At 38.6% G+C, this 20,256-nt stretch overlaps 2 protein-coding genes and 1 long non-coding RNA gene across 7 annotated transcripts; all 3 read left to right on the top strand.

The window, feature by feature from the left end:
* LOC147755739 (uncharacterized) lies at positions 1-7,533 on the top strand. Its single transcript, XR_015326499.1, has 3 exons — positions 1-469; positions 6,657-6,827; positions 6,998-7,533. It is a non-coding gene; the product is annotated as an uncharacterized LOC147755739 (long non-coding RNA).
* Positions 7,534-10,183: 2,650 nt separating this feature from the next.
* On the top strand, positions 10,184-14,158 carry LOC111249499 (uncharacterized). Of its 3 annotated transcripts, none has more exons than XM_022803431.2 (5): positions 10,184-10,347; positions 11,584-11,947; positions 12,325-12,524; positions 13,066-13,285; positions 13,923-14,158. In XM_022803431.2, the coding sequence occupies exons 1-5, from the start codon at positions 10,334-10,336 to the stop codon at positions 14,115-14,117; spliced, it is 993 nt and encodes a 330-aa protein (XP_022659166.1). In that variant the 5' UTR covers positions 10,184-10,333; the 3' UTR covers positions 14,118-14,158. The 3 variants fall into 3 exon arrangements, with proteins under 3 accessions (XP_022659166.1, XP_022659167.1, XP_086843354.1); XM_022803432.2 differs by having other exon boundaries at positions 10,190-10,347; positions 11,655-11,947; XM_086987228.1 differs by lacking the exon at positions 10,184-10,347 and adding an exon at positions 10,735-11,023.
* Positions 14,159-16,679: 2,521 nt separating this feature from the next.
* LOC111249581 (uncharacterized) lies at positions 16,680-19,890 on the top strand. 3 transcript variants are annotated; one of them, XR_002672988.2, is made up of 5 exons: positions 16,680-16,852; positions 17,785-17,886; positions 18,153-18,212; positions 18,927-19,115; positions 19,712-19,890. XR_002672988.2 is itself a non-coding variant. In XM_022803598.2 (5 exons), exons 1-4 carry the CDS (start codon positions 16,806-16,808, stop codon positions 19,024-19,026), a joined length of 309 nt encoding a protein of 102 aa, XP_022659333.1. In that variant the 5' UTR covers positions 16,680-16,805; the 3' UTR covers positions 19,027-19,057; positions 19,712-19,890. The 3 variants fall into 3 exon arrangements, 2 of the variants coding, with proteins under 2 accessions (XP_022659333.1, XP_022659332.1); XM_022803598.2 differs by having other exon boundaries at positions 18,927-19,057; XM_022803597.2 differs by having other exon boundaries at positions 16,684-16,852; positions 18,927-19,060.
* The last annotated feature ends 366 nt before the right edge of the window (positions 19,891-20,256 follow it).

Raw genomic sequence — 20,256 nt, 5'->3', positions numbered from 1 at the left:
CATTTGTCCGGCGTGGACATATACCTTTGGCGAATGGGCGCCAAGTAAAGTCTAACAACGCATTTTATCTTCAGTTGAGTTGTGTCCCACCTTGTCCTTCCGCTGAAGTTCCATTGACACATTAGCCGTTAAATTTATTAGGTTAGTGCTCTATATATATAACAGGAAGTCGACGGCACAAGGAGGCTCCAACTAACTTGAATCATTAACCCAGCTTTCTAAACGGTCGCGTCGTTTGGCTGAAAGTGGTTTTCAATGATTGAATTTGTACCAGCACGTTCTCATCATTATATTGAATTTCAGTGTTGAAAGTGATTAAGGACGGTTAAGAAGAAATTATAGGTGCAACATTCAATAGAGGAAGCGAGGTCAAGGTTTTCGAGGAAACCGCGTTCAGCGTCGGAGACCTGTATCGATGGTGGTGTTTGTATTAGCGACCGAACGCCTTCTGATTTAAATTCCTTGTCAGGTAGGGTAAACGGGCTGAAAAAAGTGAACTGAAACAGAGCAGATCTCTACCTTTAATTGTCCCAAACAGGTATTTTAAATGTAGCAGCTATTTGACATAAAATACAAGCAGGTTAAAGAGTCATTGTTCTTCGGTAGGTTATATGGTAAAATTCGTGCGTATCTTCAGTTCCATTACCTGTTTCGAACAGACGACAGCTTTCAAGTGATCCTATGAATAGGGAAACGATTTGTTCATTGATCGAGGAATGTTTGCAAAACGACTTTTGAATTAATTAGTAATTAATTAATAATAAATATTATAAGTATTACTGGAACATGATCAATAGATTGTTGTTTACAAATACGGAGATTTCCGATACCTGAGCGAAACATCGCTTGCTTTCCTACGTACGTTTCATGCTCTCTAGTGTTTCCCTATTTTTGTTTTAAAGGTACAGCTCTTCCAACTAATACGGTAATTTTTTTTTGGCTCTGTGCAATTAGCTCAAAAATATTGATAAAATGAAAACTCAAACAGATAAGTGTAGCTACAATTGTATCATGGTTATGGTTCTGCTAGCAATGTCATAATCGATGAACATATTTTTTAGGCATTTCCTGCTTGTATCTGACATTCGCGTCTCCGATGACTGCTAGTGCTTGACTTGATATTGCGCTGATTCAGCAGATTGCTCAAAGATCCTCTTCCGATACGCTTTGCCCATTCTACCGAAGTCGATGGTATTAGCTGATTTGAGGCTACTGAAGAGGTCTTGGGGCTTTGTGATACGAGCGGACTATTGCCGCATTCCATGTCTCTTATATAAACAGCCAACACGTATACATGGCGTTACGAGATAATTTTTATTTTATTGTACATATTGTCTATGGTTGATATATTTATGGAAGGACCATATTTGCCTTTTCGACTCATTTTAGCTCAATTTAAATCACCGAAAACAACAAACGCATAGCAAAAATCATAGCCCTATTCGACGCACAGTAATTAGTTGTTTACGTATCTATGATAGCCTTTCGTTGGAGCATTATTTACGGCAGACGCTACAACCAATAGAGCTAGTATATAGTGAGAATATTTTGCTTCGCATTTATTTACTACTGTTTTAAAATATGATGCTTAATAAATCGCATTCGTATTTTGCTTTATTATCGGCCAATAATATGTTACGATAAGAGAAACGCACTAAACTACATTTCAAAAGTTGAATAAAATAGAAAGAGAAAAGGGACCAAGTAAGACTATTTTTCGCATATGATCTGGTTGTATTGTCAAAAACTATAGCCTTTTTTTTTGTCAACTTTATCTGCAGCGGTTTGCTTCAAAGGAAGGCAGTCCTGCTATGTAACGAAACCACTCGTAATTGTCACCTTACTCGTAATTGTAAACCTTGTGGTACACTCGGAACAACTTCGAAAGCGCTGAACGAATCCAGTAGGCGTATTTCATTAGTTGACATCGTAGGTTCACGTTTGAAGATTAGAGTACGTTTGATTGCGCCCTATTCGTGCTCTAATTCGAAATTATTCCAAAGGAGTACGTCTGCTTAAGTCAATGCGCCAACTCGATATTAAATCTTCGTTTTTTTTAGCAATATTGAATCAGCATCAGTGCAAATTCTTCGTTACTCTTGTCGTACGCGATGGCAAAATTTTTCAGAAGGCAAAAGCTCCTTATGGTATTCTATAATACACTTAAGAACGAGTGAAAAAATAACGCGAGACAGTAAAATCGAATGCACTCTCTGCCGAACAGCTGCTGGTGCGGGCGACAAATTTAACGTAAACTCAATTATATCGACGACCTTGTCGTCTCTCTGATACCCAACCCAATACGGGTATGCAGACAAACAAGCCAAAACAGACCTCGGCGTTGCGTTCGTTAGCTAATACGAACAAATCACGGGCCGAAGAGGAGGCAAAGAAACTGAGCACAAAGGATAAACTGGATGGGGCGCATGACTCTTCGATGTTTGTGCGTATCATAGAAAATCGGCGTAAATTTTCAGCTCGATCGCGGTATGCAGAAGAGCGTAGCTGTGTCGAACGAATCAGAAGATAAATAACAGAAAAAAAATCATAACTATAATAACATGAACGTCTGTGTTAGTCTCGCCAGAGAAAAGGGAGAATAAATCCAAGGTATGATACTTTGGCACACTTAATATGACTACCGCATACTTCAAGTTTCTCTTTTAGAACAACATCGAAGATCAGTTTAGGTAATTCACCCTATTTTCGTTAGGAAATCCTATGAGATACGGTTAAGCTTTACGGTAACGGATGTCATTATGCGTGCAACAACTGAAGTCATAAAAAAAAGTCAAATGAACGTCAAAAATTGTAGGAACATTGAAGCGATTCCTGCGTATGCAAACATATGAAACTTCAAGTTAAAAGTTAAAGGCCGCATTAGTCCGAGTATTACTTAATAAGTCAGTGAAGAGCATTGTAATAAGTTAACGATCGATGGCATTTGGAGGGCTTCGCGCGGAACTATCTGTTAATTTCAAAAGTGCATTTTCTTTTATACTGACACAACAGACAATACTTTTCCCTTTGTATTTTCATAGTTTTTTATTTTTTCGAAGCAAATTCGAATTGTGCCTAGGAAAACGGCAACAAGCGGCTGCATGCCCACATACGTCATTTTGCAAGACATAACACTCAGCCACCGCCTCCGTCGTGCAAAAAACAATGTTAAACCTTTTGTTTGTTTGGGATTCGAAGGAATGTTTGGCGATCATCAACGGTTCATATTAAATTGCTGCTAACTTTGTTGGTGCTGGGTCAAGTACTTCAAGTAGAATATTTGCCCTCCTGTCCAATATTCATCCTCTCAATTTTCCCGCCACATGCAAGCAAAGGTATGTCAGTAGAGATAGTTGTTACCTCTGCATCATTGTATATTATCGCAGTCTATGCAGGAAACACTTTGCATCTTGATGGAAAAGCAGGCTTCCATGGGACGGCTACAGACGGATCCCCAAAGACCCCAAATTTCCAGTTGTTGATCACCACCCCAGGATCGACTGCCAAAGGACGGGTGGTGAAGGCAGGTACGACATACCGTAACCATCGATGAAACGACTGGTGGCGAAAGGCAACCAGCGACGTTTGTGTCCTCGAGAAATGGAATCTATTTAGGTTTTCTGTGGTAGAGTCTCAGTGGAGTTGTGATGACCATGTGTTTGCCTGCTCAACTTGAGGACGCGCGAGGCGATCTAGATCTGCGATCGGGCGTAGACGCACGGTGCATTTCGCGCTGGCAAGAGCCAGCCGCCTGATCTTAAATTAAGGCAGCATTAGATGATAGTACTATAATTATTAATGTATGTTCTGTGACTGTTTCCACGATTGTTTGATCGTGTTAGTACAAGCCATTTTTTTTTGCGTTTATATGTTATGTCCACTCAATCGCAATATTTAGAAAGTCTGCCTGTAGTAATGATGTGGCCTACAATGTGAATACTTTCAACAAGTAGTACGTTGAAAAATGAAATTTTATTTCTTTTTAATTGCTATGAAAATCTTCATAGGCCGCTTCGATGGCTGTGCTGTTCGAGGCGTACAATGAAATATATCGTTCATCTACATCTATTATATACAAGTGTTCCACATGCTCAAATGGTGGACGGAATTCATGGTGTTGTATTAATAATTTACAAAATTTTAATTATAATAATATATATTAACGAATTTACAAGTATGGAATCGTATCGATTAGTATCTGTTCAACCAGAATAGCAGTTGCTGATCGATTTCTGCATTTTCTCCGGGTGCCGCCACCGTCATGCGCTACAGAGCTCGAGTGACTACTTTAACTACCTCTGCTTACGAGCGCATTGCTTAGAAACAAAAAATCACAATTCCTATAGACACACTTTTTCAATTTCAATGGTATCTTCCCGGCTCATTCGAATAGATTAGGAGCTGGCTACGATGACTTGTCCTGCATAGAACCTAAACATATGTCAATAGATCGTCGGCAATCATTTTATTGTAAAGAAAAATAAGAACAAGGAATGCCATCCAGGCACAGAAGCCTGCGCAAACTTCTGCGCTGGGCGTCATTTAAAACCTTTCCGTTTTAGCCCTGAGGAAACCTCAACCAAGGAATCTTATTAGATCCTATAGTGCCACGGATTTTCCCTAATTTCTTTCACCTCATACTCTGAGCTGGCATCTCATTACCTGTTAGATGTACAGTCGCGCAACGAATGCGGAAGAGGCAATGCACGGAAAGCTCCGCACCGAAATAGCTCCTACGGCACTAGATGCAATCATCCAAAAACATCATAGATAGCAGCCGCGACAGTTAGTACATCATGAAAACAAATTTAGCTGAAACTACTTGCGCACCATAGAAGATCAAATAGTGATTCACTGTAGTGGAATTATCTGTGTATGCGGAAATTTGTGTACTTAATCCAACTGCGAAAAACAGATTGATAGAATATACGCCACTCATGTAAATGGAATATTTACAATTGGTCTGACAGATCCAAATGAAAATCTTCGAATTCCCTAAAATACGTATCCATAGGAAGCTAGGCCAAGCGTATTAGCCGCCTGCGTAGCAAAGCATTTTATGGGGCGTTTTTTTAATATGGGTGTCTGCAGTTCACCCGTTGCTAAACAAACATTTCACTATGTCTTACTCTACTAATTGCTAACGACGATTGTTTTTCTTCGTCCCGATCAAAATAAGCCTGATGAAAGCTTGCGACTGTGAGTATCAAAGTAGTCTGGCACATATATCTGTGGTGTCAGGATTGCGCCGTGTGCCTTCGCTATACCGTATATTTATTCTATAATGTTTTATATATCCACACTCCTGCCTAAGCCGCTCACAGGATATCGCTCTAATCCTGTTCGTGTTGAATACGGTAGCACTGTTTTCTACAGAAGATATTTTCCTTCCATTGCGTACGGTAAAGCGGATATAATACCACGATAGTAAAAATTCACCGTTTGATCTATCTGTACAGTTGTACGTTATGCGTTTATACACATCCAGCTTACACCATGCGCACATTGATATATGCTGCGTATTGTTCTTTGGCCAAAATAAGGTCGACCTACTCGTTTTGCCTTAATTCATATTATATGGTGCGAATTTTACGAAGAGATTAGACGAAGCTGTGGCTTTTGCCTGTCGCCGTTTTGTTTTACCGATTTGACAATATTCATTTACTGATATTTATGCCAGCCTGACGTAAGGTATAGGAAAAACCAACGGCAATCCCTCTTTACGTATTTTGTCACATTCAACCCTCTCATATATAGTGCAGCTAGCAATTGCACTTCTACTGAACCAATGGGACACCATTATTATTGTGCTTATTAAGTGATCTAGATCTATTTGCTATACATTGATCCGAATAACTCTGTGATCTAGCGATCGAGCCTGCAATTAATTCATTGTTATCTACTTTCTGTGAAACTTCGTTGTTTTATAGAGTTTCAGGATATTTTTTTAGCCTTCAATTTTTATCTTTTCCTACCTTTCGACTTTTACGTAGAGAAATTATGAAAAGAATAGTGTTTGATATGCAGTTTTTGCGCGAATGATCGGTTCGCGCAGAAATCTGTTATAAATAAGCTCCGGTAAAAACTTAGGCGGTGTAACCCGCACAGAACAACTCAGACAAAGAGCGCGCCAAAATTAAACGACTTAAGAAATTGTAGCATTTGATGAACAGCATCTGAGAAACACATCTGAAAATAATTTAACATTATGATAATCTGTCAGACGCTAAAATTTTTCATCTGCTCTGCCAAAGCGACACGTGTTTTAAAAAATTGCATAATTTCAATTCGAAAGAAATTTTCTAATTTCTAAGCAAAGGTTTTTTTTTGTTAAATTGAGTTACTCTGTAGTGTAAATATGACGAATTCGTTATTGGTGGTAGGAGTACCTACACGTAGTTACAGTAAACATGAGCCATTGTATGTATGTCTGATGCATGCGCCTAACTCTTTTTCACTTATATCTGAAAAGACCCAAAAGATCTGCAGCAAAGCTGATTTTTCCTGCGGTCGATTATCTCGCTGTTCTTCATAGTCGATGTTTCACTGCTTGATGACCTCATTATAGAGCTTCTCGTTGAGGCACTAGCGATGCGTCGGCTATGGCACTGTGGGGCTTACCATTAAGTTTTCCCCTTCTGCTGTATTCGTTTTAGCTCTTTGTGAAATCGCTCATCAGCATGATAATCCTATCTAACGGATGGCCCGTATTGAGTTAACGCGTATCGCTCTCGTCACATGGTAGGAGCTAGTTCACTGCTCAGGATCGGAGCAGCTTGACTTGAAGACTGAGAAATCCGAAAGCCTTTGTTTTGACTTGAGAGCAGGTAGGATTTTTTTGTGTAGTTACATATGTAAGAACGGGACATGCCATTAAATCTAATGTCTGTTGAAATTTAACTGTGATTTACTGAGCCACTATGATAGTTTGACATCTTCGCATTATTATTTGTTACAATATAAGCTGATATAATTTAACGAAACATCCCAAATTTAGGTCCGGTGCTGGCATTACTCATTGCTTTAGACACCTAACCCCCAACAGGGTATGAAGTGTCTATACATCAAGCTTTGGATCACCTGATGTATCCTTCTGTCCAGCAGGCAACCATATTAGCAGCAGTGACATAATACCAGGGCAGGAGAAGTAGAAAAGACAGTATTTCAATTCAATAAACGATTCTCGCTCTGTCATTGTTAAACCACATGATATCTATAAGCATGTTTAAATACACTTTTGCCGGAGTGACTTAAAAGGAATCCAACAAGTGTTTCTGCAGCAAAAATAAACTAATTAAAATTATATTTATTGTTTTACGTGTCTGAAAGGTGAGAAAATACAAGAAAGCTACGAATAATGTTCTATGTTTTAGTCACCTATCGCAAGAAGTAGGATAACACCCTCCTCAAGGACTAAAGCTAGATTTAATACATGGTTACAAAAGGCATGTTCGGCTCACTGGCCCTTTGAAGTCTGCAAAACTTTCGAAATCAACAAAAGGTCTTCAAACGAGGCCGAATCAAACATGAGGGGCTTGCTATCGCTGCTTTTTCGCTTCTACGTGCAGGCTAAATGTAGTTTCTAAAGTAATATAGGACTCAAGTCAGATTAACTAAGTAACTCATAGCTAATACTTTTAATATTTCGTCCGCTGCAGCATGGGATGCCAATAACAACATTCCGTAAGCACAGTATACAAGCCTATGATAAAATTTAGGCATGTAACGGATAGTCTGAAAACGCTAAATCGGAACATTTTTTATTTCTTTCGATTAGTATTTGTGATGCGATGTAGACTTGGCTGAAACAAAATCGATGGCGTTCGTTTAAGAACGTATATAATACCATGGTTATAAGTTTATAAGCACTATATTAAGATATAGTGCTTAATGGAGGTTCCACAGGTGAAACTTGGAGCATTTCTACTATATATATATATATATATATATATGTATATATATATATCCTAGTTTATTAGTTACCACCTAAAAAACTTCAAATTAGGAATTAAATAGCGAATATCTAACTTGGTAGTTATTATCATAATCGCTAAATTGTGATCTCATACAATCATGTGTAGCGTTTTAGATGGAATAACTCGGGAACAATCGAAAACAAAGCGTGGCACTGTCCTTCTTTATATATAGGATTATAATGGTACGCTGTATCGACTGTTAGGCAAGGGCTGCTTAGCTACAATCGGGTAATGACAGTTGTGATCGACGACTTCCGCCGTGCCAGGTGTTAATCCGAAGTAGTACTAGAGGTCTACCGGTCTATGTGGGGTAGACAGTGGGGGTGTAATTGACTAAAGCCTGGGTTTAGCCGTAATGGGATATCGTAATATCTTGGATGTATTAAACCACTAGTAGAAACGCAAGTGGAAATTCTGAAACCACGCTGCGAGCAGCCTCATTTCCGTCTATGCTTGCGTAAAAAATGTTCCGCCTTTACAAAAAAAACAAAGGTTGTGTTGTAGGTAATAGATCGTGCCCAGTAAAAGTACGGGTTAAAGCGAATAAAAATAGAAATAAAAAAGCGAAGGTGAAGACCGCTCGCAATGCTGATCCAAAAAATCCCCTCCGAACATCGTTCGTTTACACTGAGTAAACACATGTATTAGGACTGAGTTCACCCGTGAAGCTGTTAGGTTATGGTCTAAGAAAGTTAGCGTTAGGCGGCGTAGTTAATTGTACTGAAATTTCCAGCCGATTTGTTATAGACATATATGTAAAAGGTGAAAATAAGCTTATATGTATTGAGATATTTTTCTCGAAAAAGAAAAAATCTGGTAGAAAAAATCGTATAAAAAAATTACTAGAACTACCCATATGTATTGAACGATCATACTACCTATCTTTTTTTTTAACAAAAGAGCCTGGTAACGCCCGAACGTAGTATTTATTTTCATATTATTATTTTATTATTAGTTTAATATGCCCCTTTTAATAGTCTATAGTCTGACATATTATCAGGCTGCAATGTTGTTGCAACCTGATAATGCAGTGCGTGCCGTTACATTAATTGTTGAAAAGAAAGAATATGAATGTGTTCTTAAACGGGTCCCTTTTTTGGTTAGATCCACGTTAAAACTCGAACAATCAGATAAGGGATTTCGTAAGAAATGTCGACTTATATTTTAGCTGGTTGTCTTAAAAATACGCGCGTGGTAGAGATAACTATTGAATTTGGCCTTTGCGTAGGCATCTGTATCAATCTCGAACAATTCATCCCAGTTGAATTAGGTATAACGATCATCTTATGAGTGATGACGCCACATGCAGAAAAGGGGAGACATTATTCGGAAGTTCGTTGGCATACCCATGAATATGTGACCACTGCTGGTTCAAATATCAGCGTTGGTAAATGGTTTCTGTGGTACATTGTTACCTTGCCGATTCACAGATTTCTTGGAGAAAAGCCTAGATATATCCAACAGGATTCGTCCAACGTAATGCCTGGTAAACCATGCAGAAAAGTTGACCCTTTGCTGGAACCTGTATGATTGGCGTTGGGGTCAGAATGCCCCATTTTTATCTAGTAGTAGGCTATTCAGGTCCGGCGTAAACTATACAGGAGTTGTGTCATCGAAACCTGGTATTGAACCTTTAAATATCTGTATAATTTAACACATGGCATTCGCCTGATGATTTCTATTGGGCATATAATAAGCGAATTACACAGCTCATTTCACACTGGCGGCGAGCTCACGGCAGAAATCTTCATTGAGGTTTTTAAGACATTTTCGGTGTTTCCATTAGTTCTCGAGTTCAAGCACTATCGAATCTCTAAGCACTAACGTTACCTATATACAATTACTGCAGATATATGTAATATTTGAAACATATGCTGATGCATCTATGGTGGAGATTGAACTTAGACTAAGTATTCAGAATTTTACGTCCGGAACTTCCGTATCCATGGCTTGAGACGCCGCCTCCCCACTAACGAATTGCTTTAGTTTACTTACAATTGCCTCTAAAGACGTAAGTGAAAGGCACTTTGTGGCTCCGAGTGTAATGCCTCCAGAGAACTTGTTACGAGCCGGCAATCGGTACTTTCTGCGGACTTCGAAATGTTTCATACGGGGATTCTCCCCGCTGCCGTTGGAATATACGGACGCGATAAAACTATGGCCTAACCTTATGTTTGGTGTAATTTTAATCTACACGATTATTTAAAATTCGCGCCTTTCGGTTGTCGCTGATTCGGCACCTGATCCGCTATTATAACGAAACTCCAGAGTATTTTGAAAATTCTTTTCAGTGATATTGAGTTCTGATAAATACAATTTACTTTCTCAAGGCAAACCAGCCGAGATTGTGTAAGGAAATGAACAAAAATGGGTAAGTTGAGAATAATGAATTTTAAAGAAAATGCGTAACCGCAGGTAGTAGCTCTGCCTCCCCGAACTTTGATAATCGTTTTGTATTACTCATAATTTCTAAGCATAGGTTGGCAATAAATCGTTTGTCGAAAAACTAATTCGTGTATATACACAAAGCATCGCGTTGTATTCCAGAAAAAACCTGTAAATTGAAGTTTCTCATCGAAGGAAATTGGTATTTTCCCAGTTCCGCGAGTTTTGACGATGAGCGATACAAAGACTCACTGAAAGAATAGGCAGGATACGCATTACACAATTTTACTGCCGATCACAGCAGGGTTCTGGCCGGTAGTAGCATGGATACCATTGTGTCATATTGCTTTTTTTGCTTGCTTTGCACCTTGCTGACTGTCTACGAATCGATATTATTCTGCTTTAGTTGTCTCGTTCAATTAGAAAATAGATAAAACGACAGATTGATTTCAAGTAACACACGAACGACTGTGTATATGAGACGGATGTATATTCAAAATATAAACACTGTATTCGAGTTTCGTAGACGATCAAAATTGTAGAGATCTACATTATTATCTTAAACGTCCAAACGTCACAGGATCGTTCATAATGAATCGTCCGCTTTTAACCGACACGCTCATCTATGCAAGGTGTACACCTGAAATATCAAGCTGTATGAGGTAACAGGTCATAGGTTTATTTTCGGAACTGAAGTTTTGACAACGCTTCGACAAGCTCTTATATATATATATATATATTTATATTCTGATACAGGTGTATCGGTAATTGTGAAGATGAACTTGACTATTGAAAATCTTTTATCATTTTTTTTTTTCATCATCAAAACTGGCATTTCCGTTTACGGGTTGCATGGCATCTACATTGGCAACAACTAAATATAATTGCTGAAACAGCTAATTATATTTACTAAAGGGCTTTAATTGTTCAGCATAAACTTATTTGCTTCGCTGGTATAATGCTTTAATATACCGGCGGCTCTTGGGAGCCTGGGCATGTGCGACGCGCATGTGCCGTCGGTGCTAAATGTGAGGGTCGCAAGCTCGCCAAATCTCAATTGACTCTTTCCAACCCCCTAAAGGTCGGAACTGCGCTAGCTTTAGCTTGATACAGATATCTATGATATTTGACTTCCATAAGGCTTGCTGCTGAAGATAGACAATGTGAAGTAAACGAACGAATGTAATGCGTCTCACGATTATGATTTCTTGTTATTTTGCAGCAACATTGCAAACATATATGTTCGTTGCAATACGCTAGTTATAACAGCGGCCATAACGATTTCATTGGCAGTTACGGTGTTTGGAAACGACACTCAGTCTCGACAAACAGAAAATCATTCGCCACAGCTGGCATCAGCGAAGAATGCCAGTATCGTTCAAGTCAAGATAGGGCTATCTCCAGCATCGGAGGCTGTTAATTGTACTACAGAGAGGTCGCATATTCAAGATGAACGCTTAATTTCGGTTTTTCCTTGTAAATCGAAAATAAAAAAACATGACCATTTAGCTTTTTCGGTGAGCACGGACCTGGAGAGTCGCAAAAAAGATGTTTTATACGCGAACAACTCGAACATACATTACAAGGTATATTTCTGCTGACATTTAGATAATGAAATGTTACATAGATTCAATTGGGAAGACACAATATCGTAGATTTCCGCCGCCAATGACCACAACATATATTATCTACCCCTATAAACGTAATTTAATTTTCTGTGCTCCGTGAATTTTTATAGCAGCACGTTTGTTTTTATTACCTAAACCTCTGCGCGAATATCCCTATTCCGCATATCGGGCAATCATCTAGTCGCGAGTTATCACACGACCTATGTCGCGGGTTTTAGTGACGGTGTCCGCGGTATCAGCGGGTGCGACAGGCGAACTACTTTCTCCCTATTTATGGAAACTTATTTAGTGCAATTTGTCTTCGCATTGATTCGTTCCGTTACATTTTATTGCAGATGGAAGCCAATCTATCGGTGGAGCACGTTTTTCTCGAGTGGCGCAAAGACACGCAGGTGTACCTCGGTATAATGCTAAATTTTATCGATTCCAACATGACATTTGTCTTCAACTACGTGAATTGCACGCGTAGATTTCAACCTATCTGGATGTTACCTCGGCCACTTTGTGGGCCTGACGGCCACAGAGAAGTCGCAGCGTTAGTATTCTCTATTTTATCTCGAATTTAGCAGAGGGACCGTCGTTCTACGATAGCGGATCTTAAGTGCGTTGAGTATTACGTGTCGGCGCGTTGTTATCTTGTAGCATTAGTAGTAATGATAGTAATCATAATAACAACAATGAACTTAAACTTGTGCACGTAAAGACAACCCTTTCGCATAAATACCATATAAACATTGTCTTTTCAATTTCATATAAATCTACGAGCTCTTTCATAGTGCTAATCAAATTTAGATCAGCTGAGTAAACTAAAGCGGTATGGGTGAAAAATGTAATTAAACTTCAGAAGTTTACGGGCTGCTTGGTAGCTAAAATTCATCAACGCTTTAAACAAAGAGCTTCCGGGTATTTGCCATATTTTGGTGCCTTTGAACGAAGAGTAGATCATCCTGGGTAGAGACTCAGGCGCACCGAGACCGTCATTAGCACACGCAGATCATAATGCGAAGCATAAATTACAATCTACAAGCACAATAGTGGAAAACAAAAGATTGACTTTTGAAAAACTCGTTTTACAGATTTCGACATCGTCTACCTAAGTATCTCCTTGAAGGTAAAATCGTGGGTAATTTCAGCTGTTCGAATAGCTCGTTGAATATCGGTGGAAACGAGCAACTCCACGTGAGCAAGATCAGGTTTCGCCTAGACGTAGATTTAACGTCAAAACGTCTAACACTTGAAACCTGCCCACCCGACGACTGGCAAAGTATCAACTGTAACACTGCATTCAACCGAACGGTATGCAATAGTATATTATATAGCGATATAATGCAATAGTAATTAAACATACAGGATCAGAGATTTTTTGTCGTCTTTATACCTGTAAGTTGCGTTGTTATAAAATCTTATACAAAAAAAAAAGCATCGGTATCAAAAAAATTTAGCATAGCAGAATGTTATTGCTTCACAGTCCAGTAAGGTTTGTTATTCAATGTCCATAGATTATAAACAGTTTATAGGGGTTGACGGCACTAATCGCAATCCCGAACTGAAAAATAAGAGGAGGTACATCATTTCACTGAACGGGTCAACTGGCCTTTCTTTTCACGTCACAATAACTCTAGATTTTGATCTGCAGTTTTGTAGGAGGAACATCTTGAATATGCCGAATAAATAAATGTATGCCCATAGAGATGCTATAAGTGAGTCACTTGCATGATTTGCCTGATATTCTTTACGTCTATTTTTTTGCCCACTTTGGGAACATCTTATGTCAACAGATTTGTGACTAGCACGCGAGTTTTTCATTTGCCCCTCACTCATTTTGTGAAATTTACATCCTTGTCGTATTCGCGTCGATATTTTCAGTTTTTTTTTTTACCCGTTTGATGTGGCCGTTACTTAGCTCGTTTGTGATTTATGACACTGTCTACAGGTGAAGATAAACACTGCCCAATTGGACTTCCGCAACATCAGGACCCTTTTCTTTGGTAGTTGGCCTGGTCAGCATTTGATGGACCTACGGACCTTCGCTGGCGATTCATCGATACTAACCTGGTGTGAAGAAGAAAGAAAAGGCACCGAACACGATACGTGGCCGAAGAAGAGTCGTCGTCATGACGATCTTTAACGAATATATACTTTGAATAAATCAATTCAAGGAACGTTTAAGATAGCAAATCTATTATGCATGGGTAAAAATGAAGTAGTGGGGGTCGTCCTACTTCATAGAACCGCTAGGACACATATCGAAAATCGCAGGATCATCTTATGTAATATGTGAAGTTCTTCAACGCTTTCGACTCACTCAATATTCACTCAGCACATTCAACATTGACGAATTATTAGCCTCATTATCTCCGGCTGACTTAGATACGCGACGAGAATTTCACCAGTAAGAGAAATTTCAAAACCCAATTGAGTAAATGAAAGCTGAAAAACTCCTTAACTGTGTTACTATAGGATAATAATTAAAATACATAACTGCCTCGAGAACACGGTAGTCTTAAAAGAACGAAAGGAATTTTAGAAAACACACTTTTTATACCGGTTTTTCGCTCTGGCTACATAAGGGATCGCCTTAGTATCTCAAGACGGATCACGACGAAACATGATTGATTGCCTGCAGATCAACGCGTAGTAGATCGGCTGTACTGGTAGCCTTACCTTAAACTTACGACCCATAAGGTTAAGGGATGATACTTATAATGACAGAACAAAAGGTTCACGCGAACCAATATTCAATGGTCTTCGTAAGCGTTCCACCAGGACTCAGGACACTGAAAAAAGCATTCCCAGAATCAGGTAGTCCACATCCCCTGCAAGCGCACTTTGTATTTTCACGGCAGATTGATGCCCTCAGGTAAAATTGTATTATCGGTTGCAAATAGAATGGTCAGTAGAGTCATCTTTTTATACAATATACACTTTATACGGATAAAAATGTACACTTTTCAGAAAATGCTGGGTTACCTTTAAACAGCGTGTTCTAGGTAAGTACAGGTTGTAAATGATTTTGCTTTACTTAACACTCCATTGAGTTCACTGTAGTATTATCCCATGTAATGGTGTCTTTAACTGAGTGCTGGCAGAGCAGCACTTCTCACAACAAAATTTCTTCAGCCTACTTCTTGCACAACGTCAATTTTTATGAACGAGTCATCTCTTACTATTGAACATGAGTAAAACGGTAATGAAAAGTGGGAAACAAGAAAAAAAAAAGCTACTTATTCTGTATGATGTGTTGATTGCATGAAGTCATATCCCTGAGGTAGTGTAAGCCAAACGTGTTGGCCTTCTGACGTGAGAAATGACTGAGAGGTGATCTGGATTCGAATCTGGGCGTAGACACGTTTTCATTCTCCAGTGAAAATCTGAAGAGGAATGGAATTGGCGGCACATTACCTGCTCAATACTTACAGATTTGCTTGTATTAAGGCCCACTGGTCCAACAAATTCTTGAAGCTGTACTAAATAACGGTATAGAAGCTCATTGAAACCGTTGCGAGTCGGCTATAAAAAGAGTTTCGCATCAGACCGACGCACCGTTGCATAACAAAATGAAAATTTTCGCAGTGTAAAAGGCCGACAGCACAACCATTGCAGTTATACGTATAAAGATAGCTTATGAATTGTAAGTAGCACGCATCGTAGACTCTTTAGTCGAGCACAAGCTTCGTTTGAAGACAGCCGTAATTCTAAACTGAAGTAGGATAAACAAGTAAATAACCCGCTTTGAAGTAACACTTTGTTACTATTTTAGAGTTCTTTTTTTTTTTTCATAAGTCGTTTGAATTGGATTGAGATGCTAATGAACGCTGAAAGCGTTAATTGTGTAACGAATTCTAGAATGGCATAGGCAGAACTTTAAATTGGCATGAACATGGTGTTTTATTGCGCGACTTACACTCTGAACTTTGGTTAAAGTTCAGAATTTGTTCTACGCTGATATATGAAAATTGGTTTTCGTCTCTATTAATATACTCTATGGGGCTCCAGCTAATTTTATCGAATCGGTTGTTGATTATATAGCTCAGTTACTTGATTGAGAGTAGGCAATTTTTCAGACATCGTATTTCGAGAAGCTAATATGAAGTAGCTGATCCTGATACAGAAGGTTTTTAAAGCCTTAAAAAGCAAAAAGTATATAGAAGATCTATCAGAGAAAATAGTGCTTTCTATACAAGTGCGAAGTTGGTAATTTCGATTTGTTATAAAAAAAAAAACCGTTGAAGGCTTAAATGCCTCCTAATAAAATGAATAAATCGTTTCGTCCAATTGTACCTGGCAGTGTTCTATCTTGCTTGATATTACTGTGCCTGAAGAGGATCTATTAGGCTCTGTAGTATACCTCCGAACAAATAAAAAGCCTCGATAGACAAAAAAAGGAAGTCTTAAAGCCATGTTATACTAATGCCGTTCCGGCGTGTACGTAGAAAATATTTTAGGTTGCGTTTGAGAGGTTTACCTAATATTAACGTAATAAGTTTGGGTTCCCATACAACGTACATTAATGTATGCTTCTACATTCGAATCAACAAAGTGTTATTTTCAGATGTCGACTGTTCCTCTACGACGAATTTTTCTAGGTATTGATTATCCATGTTGCCTGGTAATAGGTTATGTTGCCTCCTCCTTTTATAATTTTTCTAGCTGACCTCGTCATTAGCCTTCCCACGACGACACCGTCGCCAACGTCGACAGGTTTGAACTTGGCGCGCTTTTCTCTGTGTGCTAATTTCCGTACTCTGCCGTGTGGCTACAACGAAACCCTGCTTGGAGTCAAAGCTTGGTTTGTGTGCAAAAAGTAAATCCCGTGATGACTGGCCTAAAAGTTGCAAAGGGAGGGTCAAAGACATACACAAGGTGGGTCAATTGAGGGTGCGAAATTTTCAAGGCTATTTGTCAATATGTATGAGAATCCATCTATGGGTGCTATTAGCACAAAATTGATGGTGATTTCACGCTCTGACTGCAGTTATTGATAATAGACTATATTCGGTAAGTTTCCTTCATGGTGTTTTATCTAGTAATGTAACTGTTGTATCAGTTAGGGAAGCCGAGCTCTGATAAAATGAAAATTAAGCTTTACCCGACTGCATGCTGCCTCAAGATTCCGCTATTGCTTTTGCTTTGGTAAAGAAATTTAATGCTCAGGATTTAGGCCCGATAGTCGGCTAAGTCGTTCTAGCATGTAATGAGGTAGAGTAGAACCTAAACGGTCTTTAAATTTGGTAGGTAAGCATATTGCCACCGCAGAATTGCGGGGACTGCTAAGAAATATTACTGATACACCTTACCAAAAAATAGCGTTATTTGGTGTACATTCGTGTGTCACGCATTAGCCGATAGTTTTTTTTTTCTATAGGACTGCGAATGAAATGCAAGATGTCAACTTACTCTTGAACTATGTGACCGACATTCTTGCTGAGGTAACACCTTCAACATTTAAAGCCATGTATTGTAGCGCTAATATTTTTAGATGTTTTGGTAATGGATTGGCCCCATTTGTTGCACTGCGTTTTATATCGAATCAGATAGGAGTGCTTTATAGGTATAGGCAATAATGAGTGTTGATGCTTAATTGGACGCTGACGTAACGTTTTATTTATTTTTTTTTTATTGTACAATAATATTTTTGAGTCTGTCAATTATACGAATAAAAATCCTTTTTTAAGTTATGCACGGATTGTAGACCGTTAGATCAAGAACAATTGTTTTTTTAGTCAGTTCTTTGAGCGTGTGTCGATTATCATATTATCGTGATATTAACTTAGTTGCGCACGTTTTGATTTCAGCGTTAAGGTGCCAAAGAAGAAATCGTTTGAAACTGTACCGTTGAACTATGAAAACGAGACCGTTACACAATATCTCACTGCGAAATCAGAGCCCGACACATGGTAAATCGACTTTTAGCTACGATAGGATAATTATTATGTAATCAAGGGTTTTTCCTATCGTTATACGTTCAATGTTGTTGCGTACAAAATTGTATGCCGCTCTTGTGACATTCATTGTTGTAGCATGTGAAGATTCTATTGAAGGGATGGCAGGCATATTGTTTTGTAGCAAAGTTTAATATCCAACATAATTCTAAAATTGCATTAAATAATGAAGGTAGATAAATTCGACCAATATTAATTACTAAGGAACGAACACTTAACAGTTGCAGAGAAAGTCCCGGTTACACTCGCTATAGAGAACGTGAGCCTCCGCGTCTAGATGAGTAAGTGTCTGAAAACGTTTTTATTTTATGTCTAGAAGATCTTGCCAAATGTCTGTCACTGGGCGAATGCATATAGATATGACGACAGATTCAGAGCCCATCCAATCAAAGACACAAAAAAGTTACAGGCATCTTCAGATCGTTTTATTTAATTACTACTCAATTCAAATATTGCGGTTGACAGCTAAAAAACTTGTAGCTTGGTTTCGTGTATCATCATTATCATCTGTGAGGGTATCTATAATAAGCTAAAATACAAAATATATTTTAGAGATAAAAGAGTATACCTGCCATGTTAGTCGTTGTTCCACAATGGCTTGCCTAATGCCTGATACAAATCTATTGTTAGTAGATGACAACTCACTGAATCAACCTAGAGCATAGATTAAATTTTTTAAAATTAAAAAATTAATAATATTGCTCGACCATTCCAATAAGATTACGGTAGGAGATCGATTAAAACTTTTCTACAATGTGGTCATATGTCCAGTAATTAAAAAGGAGTTCAAGAAAAAAAATTCATTTACCCATAAGGCACCGATGTGCGAAATCCTTGGATTAATTAATACTATCTACGATATAACCTTTGGCGTTCGATAGCGGAACCCCTTATAATTACTGGTAATGGTTCTACATATTACTATATATTTTTTGTGAAAATACTAGAATTATAAAAAATGATATACAGTCTAATCCTTTGGCGCCCTATTTTAGGAGATGGGCCGTAATCCTTGCGGTTATCTTCCTAGGAGCAGTTGTCACAGGAATCATGCTGGTTGCCTATTATCAGCCGTACCTAGGCATAAAGGAATGACAAGCCTGTTTCATCACGCTACGGCCGAAATGTGGTCAGGAACGCGTCGATTTTTGTTAGAATGAACGGGCGTGGGAGATTTTGAATTTGTATGAAACACAATTTGTGACATGAATGTCCGTCAGATATAGTAACGATAACTATTCAGTGGCGTTTTTCTCGTGTTGTTCGTAGCAGTTTTTTTTTTTGGTTTATTTCCTGTCATTAATCGTAAAAACAATGCGCTAATAATGTTTTTCGTCAAGCTGTTTGACATAGCCAGTTATAGACGACTTACAACACTCAAAGATGCCTTAAAATCTGTGTAATAAACCCGCGTTCCACTATTCAAACCTACTTTTTAAGTCAGCCGCAGGCTTCTCTCTAATGACCCTGAACTAAGGATGTATACATGACCTGTTCGTCAGTTTTATGTACATATAGCAATTGTATGCAGGGTGAAGAGGAAGTCTCTTGACAGTCTTTGATTTTCATTTGTATAACATACATATGCGTCTATTATTTGTCAAGAAACTTTGATGAAAGTCCGACAAACACTGCTGCCCCACGCTATGTGTATTGCTGTATTTTTAAATGATCAAAGGATTAGCTTGTTGCGAGAACTCGTCGACTTGACATCTTTACTTTTGGTTCCACGATCGTAGTCCACAAAACAGGTTTTTATTGAAAAACGTTCATTCTGCAGGTGCGAGTAGCCGTCATTAAAATACCCGACTTTCACCTGGGAGATTTCCCTGGTAAAGCCAGTTTGTTGGAGCTAACAGGATATGGGCGCTACTCAAGCACGATCCCTGCAAGTCTTCTAAGCGACAATACGTTATGAAATAAATTTGAAATTAACCTATTCAGGATTTGGAACAAGACTATCGTTCACATCCTTTATTCTAAATACACCATTCAGTCGATATTGATATTGTAGTCTAAGAGCAAACATTGAACTTTTATAGATATTAATCGAACGCAGGCTTTGTCGGACAGCAGGACGTCCACGGATATATATTTGATGCATTAGATTACTTCGATGATTTGTGAACAATGCTAGGAACGGTAAGGTTGTTCGCATTTACTTAACGTTTTTAGTGAAGGAAATCCTTCTCTCAGTAATACAGTGAAAGTACGATGGACTTACTTTCGATAATTTTGAAAACCGAATTGGTTTGAAAACCTTCAGAAACACCAACGTTTATTGGATAAATATACAGGACGCCTTACATTCCTGGATGCCTGGCA

The sequence above is a fragment of the Varroa destructor genome, unplaced genomic scaffold (assembly GCF_002443255.2).
Source record: "Varroa destructor unplaced genomic scaffold, Vdes_3.0 BEIS01000004.1, whole genome shotgun sequence".
Classification (NCBI taxonomy): Eukaryota; Metazoa; Arthropoda; class Arachnida; order Mesostigmata; family Varroidae; genus Varroa; species Varroa destructor.
The sequence above is the reverse complement of the archived record's forward strand: the minus strand, read 5'-3'. Positions and strand labels throughout refer to the sequence as shown.

Bases quoted from the DNA above. Each gene is read 5' to 3' on its own strand.
- LOC111249581 (XM_022803598.2), top strand. From the start codon at position 16,806: ATGACTGGCCTAAAAGTTGCAAAGGGAGGGTCAAAGACATACACAAG. The intron at 16,853-17,784 runs GTGGGTCAATTG...TTTTGATTTCAG, and splicing joins GGGTCAAAGACATACACAAG to CGTTAAGGTGCCAAAGAAGA. The intron at 17,887-18,152 runs GTAAATCGACTT...AACACTTAACAG, and splicing joins AAATCAGAGCCCGACACATG to TTGCAGAGAAAGTCCCGGTT.
- LOC111249499 (XM_086987228.1), top strand. From the start codon at position 10,953: ATGAATCGTCCGCTTTTAACCGACACGCTCATCTATGCAAGGTGTACA. The intron at 11,024-11,583 runs GTAACAGGTCAT...GTTATTTTGCAG, and splicing joins GAAATATCAAGCTGTATGAG to CAACATTGCAAACATATATG. The intron at 12,525-13,065 runs GTTAGTATTCTC...CTCGTTTTACAG, and splicing joins GGCCACAGAGAAGTCGCAGC to ATTTCGACATCGTCTACCTA.